The following is a 12,673-nucleotide window of genomic DNA, read 5'->3' on the forward strand; positions in this document are numbered from 1 at the left end:
GACACACCAGATTCCTGTCCAGATCTTGGCTGCTGCTTCCCTGACCCCAGGCAGGCTTTCCCATAGTTCTCTCCTTGACACATGCATCTCTGAAAACCCAGTGTGGACAGAGACCAAATGTCACCAGCATAGCTTATAAATGTCCTCTAGAGCGTGGGTCTGATCAGTTTAGTACCAAGGACTCCTTCATTTACCCATATAAAATAATATATCTGGATAGGCTTATTTTATTTATTTATTTTTAAAATATATTTTATTGATTTTTTTTTTTTTTTTTTTTTTTACAGAGAGGCGAGGAGAGAGATAGAGAGCCAGAAACATCGATGAGAGAGAAACATCGATCAGCTGCCTGAATAGGCTTACTTTAGGATAGGCTCATTCTGTAGTCATTGCCGCACAGTGCTGGCCATTGTGGCAGGTATACTGTTTACAATTCCCAAGAATAATTTCTCAAAAAGGATTCAGAAGACTAGTCTGCTGACATGCTCTTCAAAACAAGATTTTGTGGCTAAACATGTTTGGAGTGTGCATATGCTGTCCAGTTCACAATAGTGTGTTAAGACTGAGAAATTCTATAGTAGAGATAGTTTATTTAATGTTCCACAACTCTATTTGACTATAGAATCACTTTTGACTCTTAAAGAACTGGTGCTTTGTGGAACACTCTGGAAAGTGTTGCCCAAGAAATTCCCATGGATTTTTTGGTCAGCAGGGCATGCCAAGTTTCTATGTAAACCTGCAGCCAAAAGGTAACAACCTAACATGGTAGTTGACCTGGATAACATTATTGCGAGAAAATGTAGGATTTCTGTATTCGTTATAAAACGTTGAAAGTTTTTAGTGGACTACTTTTGTGTCTTTTGTGAGGTCTGAGAATTTTAGGTTGCAAGCCACAGATCTCTGTTTAAAGCCCCTAAACTAGATTGACTTAAAATGGTGCAATTTCTGTAAGAGTTGTGCAACAGCAAATTATTTTTCTCATAGCAACTGTTTTGTTTAGCAAAACAATTTTACATGGTACAAAATTCACAAGTTACAAAGGGAAATATAGGAGATAGTGAATATATTCTATATATTACTATTCCTCAGTCTCCATAGACACTCCTGTTGTTCAGGCACCCAGACCAACATCGCTCCCCCAGAAGGCAACAGATACTACAGATTTCTTCCCAAGCAATTCCATGTATTCGTGTACACACACACACACACACACACACAGACACACACACTGAGAGTGCATGTTTTTCTCCATTTTCTTTACACTATGGTAGCATACTCTGTCTTACTTATTACACAAACATTGAAATTAGCTTGGAGCCTGGTTGGCATGGCTCAGTGGTTGAGCGTCCACCTAGGAGGTCTCAGGCTCAATTCCCTGTCAGGGCACAAGTACCGGGATCAAGTACTGGCTTGATCCCCAGTGTGAGAGTGTGCAGGAGGCAGGTGATCAATGATTCTCTCTCATCATTGATGTTTCTGTCTCTCTCTCCCTCTCCCTTCCTCTCTGAAATCAATAGATTAAAAAAAAAATAGAAATTATCTTGGAGATCTTTCTATATCTATATATGAAAAGTTCCTCATTCTTTGCTTCTCTTTAATGACTGTATAGCACTTCCCAGTATGTATAACCTTTTATTTAAATAGATGAATATTTACATTGTTTACATCTTTTGCTGTTACAAACAGTGCTATAAATATAAGCTTGTATATATACCATATCACATCTTTATGGCTGTATCTGTAAGTTTGATTCCCAGAAGTGGCATTCTATTTTAAAAAAAAATATTTTATTAATTTTTTACAGAGAGGAAGGGAGAGGGATAGAGAGTTAGAAACATGGATGAGAGAGAAACATCTATTATCTACCTCCTGCACACTCCCTACTGGGGATCTGCCCACAACCAAGGTACATGCCCTTGACCAGAATCGAACCTGGGACCTTTCAGTCTGCAGGCCAATGCTCTATCCACTGAGCCAAACTGGTTAGGACAGAAGTGGCATTTTTGCTCAGAGAATGTGTATATTTGTAATGGTTAATTTGCCAAGTTGCCCCTGTGGTGTACACTTACCAGCAATGTCCAAAGGTGCTCTTTCCTCAAATTCTTGGAAGTGTGAAGAGCTAGACAGGCGATAGAGAAACATTGGTATCTTTAAATGTTTAAGTCTTTGAAAAGCAAAGGTGAGCTTCTTTTTACATGCCTAAGAGCTTTGTATGTCATTTATGTGTCAACAGACTCTTTATAGCCTTTTCCCATTTTCCTGTTAGGTTTTCCTCTTTCTTCTCCCTCTTTGAGTTGAAGTGACTCTATTGATATATTTGGGAGATTAGTCCTTTGTCAGTATTTTTTTCTATTCTTTGTATTTTGTTGTGTTATTCCTGATTTCATATAATCAGATTTATCAATCTTTTCTTTTGCGTTTTCTGAGTTTTTTGTGCCATAATTAGAAAACTTTCCTTTACCATAATGAATAAAGAACAAAAAACTCCCATATTTTATTTTTTAGTGCTTTTATGATTTAAAATATATGTTTAAATTTGGAATACATTTTGAGTTTGTGTGTATGTGTGTATAAATTGGATAGAATTTTTTTAGACAGTGCCCACTAAACCTTTATTTGTTAACTTTTCAATCAAAATATATTAACTCATTTTTTTTTCCTCAATTTTAGGGAAGTCTTGAGATTTTTTCTGGACTGGGATTCGTGCTAGGGCCTCCTTTAGGTGGCTTCTTATATCAATCCTTTGGCTATGAGGTGCCTTTTATTTTGCTTGGATGCATAATTTTGCTGATGGTACCACTCACCATGTACATTTTGCCTAGTTATGGTAAGACTATATTTGTTACTCACTTTAAGAATCTTTGTATTGTGAGCAAGATTACCTCATAACGCAGTTGGCCTTTTACCCTTGTCAGATTACTAGGGGAACAGAGCAAGAGTTCACAGGGGAGCTGGAGAGACAGAGTGAGAGAGGCACCATCATTCACCCTGAAACATTCGGCGGGGCCTGTCCTCTTTCTGACACCAGTAACACGGCAGCCAGGGTGGTTCCATAGACCAGCGCCTAGGCTGTGCTCCCACGTGGGTATCAAATGAACTCTCAACTGATAACTAAGCAACTGACACCAAGCCGGATTCTCATGTAGCAGGGAAAGAGTTTTATTGACCTTTTATCATGCTATCTGAGGAAAAAGGACCTTGCTTACTAGTTAAAGGTAGGACATGGCATTAAGAACTTCTGTGTTACTCCTTGAGTCCCATCCTGCTCTCCTCATGCCCAATCTTGGTCTCCTTTGCAGCCCCCTCTAACTGCCACCAGCCTAGTTGCTGGGTACTTGTTTCTCTCATTTTTGTCATTCCTTAGTTAAAATGTCCCTGCATCTTCATTGAACTTAACAAAGCCCCAGCTAGCTGTATTTTTATGAACAAAAATTGTTTTGGCAAACTTCCTCTTTATCTATAGAAGGACCTTTTAGCAAAATTGAATAGGGAAAAATGGTTTAAAAATTTCTAAGACTGATAATCTTAAGGCTGTAAGTATGGCCATTGAGTGATTTTTAAAATTATTGCTTTAGGAGAAGTTAAAGATAGAAGCTAGAAAATTAACTCTTTTTTTTTAAATTTTGTTGACATTGGTAGACTTTTGTGTTCTACTCGACTCATTTATTTCCTTCTGGATGCCCAGACAGTGTGGCTTTAGCTTTGGGTGGCTAAGAGTCAGCTATGGTCCCAACCTCTCCCTCATCCTTTATATCTGTTCATCGAGTCCTCTCTTCTGTACTGCTCTAAAGACATATTTCTCACACAGTCATGGACATGTCAATCTTCCTACTAAAAATTCATAGATCTATAAAATGTGAGCTTTATCCTGAAAGCCATTAAAAGCTGTTTTTAGATTTCAGCACGGGAGTCACGTGCGCTGGAGTATCTCTCCCTCCCATGCTGCCCACCCTTATCTATTCTTCAAAACTCAATTTGTTACCTCTTTTGGCAAGTTTTTTCTGAACCTTCTCAATTATTGGACCAAATGCTGAGTAAGTACTAACACAGTGCTCAGTATTTTTTCTGCTCCCCCACACCTGAGGGGTACCCCACCTCCCCATCTCTACAGGGAGCTTGCTGTGGCAGGTGTTGCCAAGCAGGGAATCACACCCCTCTAAGAAGAATATATCAGAATTGGGGAGAGCAGAGAGGGTACCCGAGCAGCTTAACAGAGCACCCCAGATAATTCTGCCATGTGCCTCTTGAGCCGTTTTCAAAGTTTTCATTATTTGAGCTTTTCAACAGCTTCATTAAATTCATCGTATGTTTGTTTTCACAGACATTCTTAGTATTTTGATAACCCCGTTTCACACTTTGGAGAAGGCACCATTTATGCCATAACAGTTTGTCTTATACCATAACTTCATAATACCTTTTTTATGCAGCATAAAATTAACTGATTAAAGTTGGTATTTTATCATTCGTATCTTAAAGGTGACTATTAAATACCTTTAATATACAATTCAAAGTCCACACCAAGTAGTCTGCCTGTCGGCACTACTGCACAGAGCCACATGGTGGTGCTAGACCTCTTTCTAGACTGACTGCAGGCTCCCTTAGTTGAGTGGTCTGAGCTATACTCAGGTTTATGGTGAATATTTGGCTAATAATTAAGATACTAACACCACGGTTTAACTTTATCTCTCAGATTCCGAGTAAGTCTAAATGTAGCACTTTAAAATAGCTGAACCGGCCGAGACCGGTTTGGCTCAATGGATAGAGCGTCAGCCTGCGGACTGAAAGGTCCCAGGTTCGAATCCGGTCAAGGGCATGTACCTTGGTTGCGGGCACATCCCCAGTAGGGGGTGTGCAAGAGGCAGCTGATCGATGATTCTCTCTCATTGATGTTTCTAACTCTCTATCCCTCTCTCTTCCTCTCTGTAAAAAATCAATAAAATATATATTAAAAAATAAATAAATAAAATAGCTGAACCGCTCTCTGCTTTTTTCGTACTTTGCTCCAAACTGGATCATTATTCAACAAGAATGTGTTGAGTAATGAACCCTGGTGGTTGCTATTGGAGAAATGAGGATATACATGTGCTGATCCTGGCTCTCAAAGACCATGCTCATCCAACCTCGGTCAGGATCACCTGTGGCCCAGATCACTGCAAAAGGCTCTAACTGGTGCCTGTCTCCCTTCTCCACGAGGCCATAGAGCGGCCTCTTTCAACCACAGATCTGAGTCTCATCCTTGTTTGAAATCCATAGAGATATCTTAGGTTTCTTAGCATATTTTACAAAGTTCTGCATAATCTTATCTCCACATTCTTCTGCAGTATGATCTCTCCCCATTGCATAGGTATCCCTGACTCCAATATGCCCGGATTAGTCTTTGGTCCTCTTTGCTCATCTCAAACTTATCCTTTAGGCACCAACTTAGATATTATTTTTGGAAATCCTTTTCTACATATTGTTTGTTTCCTGGTGCTGTGTGTGTGTGTGTGTGTGTGTGTGTGTGTGTGTGCGTGTGTGTGTGTTTTAAGGAAATGCTCGCATATGCGCCAATAGATACCCTCTTAACTCCATCCCACCTTTCTTCACTTTTCTCTCAGGATAGTTTGTCCTCTTTGCCTCTGCCCAGCATTTTGCATGGAACCTGGCTCAGCAAAGATTTTCTTTATTAAATTAATTGGAAGATAGGAAAGCCATTACACAATGCCAAATAATGATGAAAATGAATTATAGTTTAAGTGTTAAAAGATATGGCATAGACTTGAACTGCAGAAGGAAACTAGAGAAAGGTAACATTTGTGGAATAATCAGGGCCATAACCAGACCTTACAAAGTAAATAGACTTGAAAAATTATTAGGGGAAAAAGAAAGGAGTCATAGAATATGAATGGAGGCTTGGAAACAACCGTGCTTCATACTGGGAACCGGGAAGTAGTTAGGGATTGGTGGGAAAAGGAAGATTGGCAGTCAACTGACCTTGGAAGTCAAATGTACTTTACACATGATTGCATAGCACTGCATTCAATTCAGGGTTTTCTTTGCCAGCAGAAAATAAATTGTTGTGTTCTTTGATGAACTTCAATTCCTCCTCAGCACATACACTGTTCCTTGATGAAGGATCTGCATTTCCCCATGCACAAAGTTAAACCTTACAGATTCTTTATTCCATCTGGGAAAGGCCACGCTTTCCTCTAGATTATAACCTATGACCCCCTTCTCCTCACATTCTGATTTCTATTGGACCTAAGACATTATTTTTAGGAAAACTGAGTTGGCCTCCAGGTTTGAATAACTTCTGCAAACGTAGGTAATAAGCAACTTGAGGCAAACTCAGAGGTGCAGTTATTTTGATTATCAGATGATGATGGCCTTACCAATGTTAGTTTTCATAAGAGGTTAAAAGATAGTTAAGTAATTTTAATTACTCCAGTTTCTTTTTTTCTTTTTTTTCATTTTACTCAGAAGAGTCTAATCCAGGTCATAACTCATTCTGGAAACTCATCAGTTTACCCAAGGTTGCGCTCATAACCCTCATCATCACCTCGCTCAGCGCCTGCTTCAGCTTCCTTGACCCGACTCTGTCTCTCTTCGTTTTGAAGAAGGTAAGCAGCCTGATTGCTGAAGAGCTCCATGTTGTAGGAAGGAGACATAATTGCTTGCTTTGAGGCCCTGCTGGGTGGGAAGTTCTCTGAGTGGCCACAAGAAGTAGGCAGAATGAGAACTGTACACTGAGGTAGTCTGTACCTTTGTTTGATGCCCCTGTAACTAGGGCTCTGATTCTGTGTAAGTGAAGGAAGCCTTTCACTGAGTGGCTCGAACATATTTCTCGTTCTTTCCAAGGCCAAGCTTGAGTCATCATAACTCTCGCTTGTGTATCATCCTGGCTGTTTAGTAGGACACCTTTTCTCTGCCTGTTTGAATTTCATTGGGGAGCTTGGGGTACCTATTGGCTCATTTAATGTGAGGTGTACTCCCTGAATCCACTGACGTTTTAGGTTATCACATAGAATTGAATGTCTAGAGGCTATATCATATTAGGATAGGAGGGAGGACCCCAGAGCCTCTCCATCTTTTTAGTGCTGAGAAATAAATACTGAATTCTAAAAGTTTCTTATCATAGAAATTTGTTTTTAGATATTTTTGAAAAAGATTATTAATAATGCAATAAAGTATATTACCAAGCCTGATAGTTAATTATACTAGAGAATTAACGTGTCAACACTGACTTTATATGAAGCCCTAGAATTAAAAAAGTACAGTTACCAGAAACACAACCCACCCTGTGAAGTCACTAAAGCCAGTTTTGGGTGTGTAAACTACCCACAAAGATAAACTTGGGGCTATAATTGTAATGCATGGCCCAAGGTTTAGAGAATAGAATACCATGTTTAAGCAGTGAGCATCCAGGTGGTAACACATAAGAAAACTGTCCTACGTTTGTGGTGACACATCCCATTCACATCAATAATGTGTTCTTTTTTTTTTTATTTTTTTTAAATATATATTTTATTGATTTTTTACAGAGAGGAAGGGAGAGAGATAGAGAGCTAGAAACGTCAATGAGAAAGAAACATCGACCAGCTGCCTCTTGCACACCCCCTACTGGGGATGTGCCTGCAACCAATTTACATGCCCTTGACCGGAATTGAACCTGGGACCTTTCAGTTCCCAGACCAACGCTCTATCCATTGAGCCAAACCGGTTTCAGCAATAATGTGTTCTTTAAGAGTCCTTTTCCTGCCCCAGGACGTTGTGTCTAAACGTTTGTAACCATTCTTTGGTAAACCTAAGTCACTATTGTCTGTCTTATAAGAAATCTTTAGAAATGTATTTTTTTTTACCTTTCTTCTGACTTCTTATCAGTTGTTGTAATTGGTAGTTTGGTGCCAGTCCTGGTTTCCCAGCCAAGGGGAGGAGGGCTCCACCTTGACTCTTCCCAGCTGTAATATCAGAAGAGGGCATATCTGCTTTCGTATCTCACTTTTATCTTTAAAACACTAATTTTTAACGTGAGTTAATATTTGTGATAAACATTGTTAAAATGTAGCCTGGCTCGTAATTAAATCTCCGGGGCTTAATTTAGAAAATTAAAGATATTGAGGAGAATGAGGAGGGGGGAAGGCATTTGTATCATATTGGTAATAGTAACAGTATCAGAGTTATGTGGTAGCTTACTGTTTCAAAGTCTTTTAAAATGTGCCATACCATTGAAGTATTTATTTAAATATTGCTATCCCTTTGAGATGGGTAGAATAGATAATATCATCAATGATTTTTACAGCTGTGCACTCAGTCCGTGGACAGTCAGCATCACCTGATTGCTTGTTAGAAATGCAAATTCGTAGGCTTTTTGAATAAGCATTCTAGGCTTAGGAGCCAAGAACCTCTCTTAATAAATTCTCCAGGTAAATTTTATGCACTTAAAGTTTGCAAAGTATTCATTTACATGTAAAAACCTATGATTCATAAAAGCAAAATTATATGTTTATTGTCAAGTGTTACATAGCAAAAATCTAGGACATCTGACCTCTGGTTAGGTGTTTGTTTTTTTCCCCTCATGGAGAAAAAGTAATCCATTGACCAATTGACAAAGTGAAGACAAAAATTAGAAAGGATACTGGGTGTTATTAATAGACTGATGGTAGATAACAAGAGCTGAAGAAATGGTAAACAGAAAAATAAATTTTATTTTTTATTTTAAAAATGATTTAATCATGTACCTTTAATACAAGATTTCTTTTACAGTTTAACTTACCAGCTGGACACGTAGGACTGGTATTCCTGGGTTTGGCACTATCCTACACCATTTCTTCACCATTGTATGGTCTACTAAGCGATAAAATGCCCGTATGTACACTTAATTTATGTTTAAGAATTGCTTTTGTATGTTTAGACCAGTAGTTTTCCAACTGTACCTCTAGAGCTCTAGAGGTCCATTGATTAGAATTGATACATACTTTTATTTTTAAACTACAAGCCCTGTGTATGGGAGAGCCTCTTGCCACCACCACTGTGCTTGCAAGCCGTGAGCCCAGTTTCTGGCAGAGCAGCGCCCCCTCTCCCCATGGGAGCACACTGACCACCAGGGGGCAGCTCTTACATTGAGTGTCTGCCTCTTTGTGGTCAGTGCACATCATAGCAACTGGTCATTCTGCTGTTTGGTCAATTTGCATATTAGCCTTTTATTATATAGGATTTCCACTTCATTGAGGTGTAATTGACAAAATGATAAGATATTTAAAGTGTACATATATATAGTGAAAATAGTTCCTCCATCTAATTAATTAGTATATCCATCACCTCACCTATTTATCTTTTTGGGGGGAGATGAGAACATTTAAATTCTAATATATTCAGTTTTTTGAACTGTTGGCGAGGTTCCAGTGTGAGGTTCCACTGATTTACAACCTGAGCATATTCACTTTGCGTTAGACTTTCTAAAGATAAAAAGCTACTTTAATTAAAAAAAAAAAAAAAAAGGATTGACTTTAATAATTACGCCAGAATTCCACTTTAATAATTACGCCAGAATTCCAGAGATGTGGTGTCTTGATCCAACAGAGAGGAGATAATTTGGTTTTCCTGTGGGAGTGAAGAGCGTGGCCACATCAGTATGCATTGGTTATCCTCCTGACAGAAAGTCCCTTCTATTCTCCTTTAACTAGGTCTAAACCATTCAGTCCAGATAACTAATTTACTGCACTAGTGCTGTTAGCCTACTTTTAAGTTTCTATGGCATTAGCACTTATTTGTCAAGATCTAAATTACATGGAGATTACTAAGAAAAAGCAAGTGTCTTAAACAGTGTTTTAAACTTGGTTTTAAGACATAGTCTTACATATAACTGAGCAGCTATTATATCCCTATAATTTTTAGCCTGCATTCAAGTAGTGTATAAGGAATAATTTTAGTGGGTACTTTTTTAATAATGTAAAATTTCCAGATTTTACCTGCTTGTTCCTTGTAGTGGCGCTTTTTAAATTGTTAGATTTGAACTATTTCATCATGTACAAAAATCTGTCATCCATTCCTTTTGCCAGGACTCCTTGTTTTGCATACTCACTGTCTTTGGGTCTGTTGTCCTTGCTTTTGTATTTACCGCCTACCTATTTTCTCTTAATTGTAGAATTTTATTTTCTTCAATATCTTTGGATTTTTTTGATACCATGATTTATGCTCATCAGTGATTTTTTTTTTTAAATATTCCTTGATTATGGAGGGTTTTAAGAGTCTCTTTGGTCCCTTTCTTTATCAGCATCTACGGAAATGGTTTCTGGTTTTTGGAAACATAATCACAGCAGGATGCTACATGCTGTTAGGACCAGTCCCATTCTTGCACATTCAAGGGTAATCTTTTCTTCTCTGTAATTTTGGTAAAATAGCATTAAGAATTTAAAAAAAAAAATGGTGTGATATTGGTATCTCTTAGTATTTCAAGCCTTATTGAAACAATTAACTTGGTTTATGACAATATTGAACTGTTGGTTAGACTGACAGTATTTATCTTACTAGAAACTAGCAGTGGTGCAAGGAAACAGGAATGCATAAAAGCTGTATCAAATGAAAAATATGCTTATTCTTCCTTTGTGTTTCAATATCACACCTTTTTGTTAACACTTGTCTTTATTTGATACTTAAAATTGTTTGTTTGTTTGTTTGTTTGTTTGTTTGTTTTAAGAATGGCAGGGACCAAATGTTTTGTTGTTTGTATCATCCTTAGTATGTAGTAGCTGCTCAGTAAAACTTATTTTTTAATATTCTTATTGAATTCAGAGAAGAAGGAGCGAGAGAGAGAGAGAGAGAGAGAGAGAGAGAGAGAGAAATATCAATGAGGAAAGAGAATTATTGATTGGCTGCCCCCTACTGGGGATCGAGCAGAAATACAGGCTAGCCAGTGAGCCAATCCCCAAACACTAGATAAGGTTGACTGTGCAGCCACAGCCAATCAGATGTTCTTTAGTTTTCTCTTTCTTTTTCTTTATTCTTTACCTTATCAAAGCTTCCTGCCTTCTGTCCCCTTTTGCAGTTCTCAGAAAAGAGACTGTTTTTATCACCTAAATTGTCTTCATTTGAAAACAGTACTGATATCACAGGGATACTGCAGGGTTCAGTGAGATAATGGTGCTGAGTAACTGGCATAGTGCTCTGCGTGATATAAATACTAGTTTCCTGTCACTTTACCACCTCCTTCTCTGACATTTTTTAGTCAAATGAATTTTAAAGCCGCTCAATTAAAGGAAAAGCATTAGCATTGGCTTTTTCACCAATTTTGAAAGGATTTTTGCAGGTGATATAAGGCAAGTTGACTCCAGAAATGTAATATATGTGACAAAAGACGTTGACATGTCAGGATGAATTGACCTCCACCCCCAAGTATAAAGAGCTGAGGATGCAGTCACTGAATGAAATGTGACCAGATGGGAATGAGGACAGACCAGGCCTGGAATCTGAAAGGAGCTTCTCCGGATCCCGCCTGCCCTCCTTATCGTGAAGCTTTGTGTCTCTTCAAAGACTAATTTTTGTTTAACTCTTTTGCAGTCAGCTGTGGCTGCTGGTGCTGATGTTAGTCATCATTGGCATTTCCTCTGGAATGAGTACAATCCCAACTTTCCCGGAGATTATCAGTTGCGCCCAGTAAGTTACTTTCATTCTGTGAAGAGCTGCTTTAAAAAAAAATATATATATATATATATATATATATATATATATATATATATATATATATATTATTGATTTCAGGGAGGAAGGAAAAGGAATAGAGAGAGAGAAACATCAATGATGAGAGAGAGAGTCATTGATCGGCTGCCTCCTGCACACCCCACACTGGGGATGACCTCCTGGTTCACGCTGACCAGGTAAGAGCTGTATTTTAAACAAGCTTTTGTGAATTTCTCAATTTTGTGATATTTTCGATGTGTTGTTTTTTTTCATAATACTATATCTTTATGATATGTCACACACTATTGTGATATAAATAGTAATAGTATGTGCAATAATGCAATAGTATAAATGATAATGTATATATTGTAGTAATAGCTAAACTGGGTTGTGGATAGAGGCTTAGCTTGGTTTATGTACAGATACACATTTAAACAACCAGAGCAAAATACAAAAGCCTCGGCATTATTCCTCTCCATCCAGGAGCATAGAGTGACCAGGTAAAATGATTCTCGTACCAAATCCAATGGGGGTTTTCTAAGCCATACTCTCACACCAGCTGGGTGGCCTACAGTTCAGCTCAGTTCTGACACTGACCACCCAGGGACAGCATCAGATTTCACAGGCTTGGGGCAAGACTGTCCCCACTTCCGATGCCAGTCACAAGCTCAGGCTATCACCTGTACTCCTGACTGACTGGCTGTCAATCAGAGGTTCCCATGATCCCCTCCTTGGATTTGATTCATTTGCTAGAGCAGCTCACCAAACTCCAGAAACCAGTTTACTTCCTAGATTATGTTTATTAACAAAAGATTATAAAGGGTAGGAGTCAACAGCCAGATGAAGAGATACACATGGCAGGCTCCTAAACAAAGGAGTTCCTGTGCTCATGGAGTCTGGGCCCTGCACGTTGGCAGGTGTAAGCGTTCTGGTTCACCAACCAGGAAGTTCTCTGAACCCCGTCCTTTTGGTTTTTCATGGAAGTTTTATTGCTCCAGCATGGTTGATTAAATCTTCG

At 38.5% G+C, this 12,673-nt stretch overlaps 1 protein-coding gene across 3 annotated transcripts in view; it reads left to right on the forward strand.

Annotated features, from left to right (window-relative positions):
* The window catches only part of SLC18B1 (solute carrier family 18 member B1), a 32,934-nt gene that overhangs the window by 17,323 nt on the left and 2,938 nt on the right, over window positions 1–12,673 (forward strand). Inside the window, exons 7-11 of one of the 3 annotated variants that reach the window (XM_084889585.1) lie at window positions 2,671–2,827; window positions 6,460–6,599; window positions 8,743–8,844; window positions 10,253–10,344; window positions 11,536–11,631. In XM_084889585.1, coding sequence (XP_084745711.1) covers window positions 2,671–2,827; window positions 6,460–6,599; window positions 8,743–8,844; window positions 10,253–10,344; window positions 11,536–11,631 — 587 coding nt within the window. The remainder of the gene's footprint in view (window positions 1–2,670; window positions 2,828–6,459; window positions 6,600–8,742; window positions 8,845–10,252; window positions 10,345–11,535; window positions 11,632–12,673) is intronic. The other 2 variants (XM_084889586.1, XM_084889587.1) reach the window with 2 other exon arrangements.

The sequence above is a fragment of the Pipistrellus hanaki genome (genome assembly GCF_964339955.1).
Source record: "Pipistrellus hanaki genome assembly, chromosome: 7".
Classification (NCBI taxonomy): Eukaryota; Metazoa; Chordata; class Mammalia; order Chiroptera; family Vespertilionidae; genus Pipistrellus; species Pipistrellus hanaki.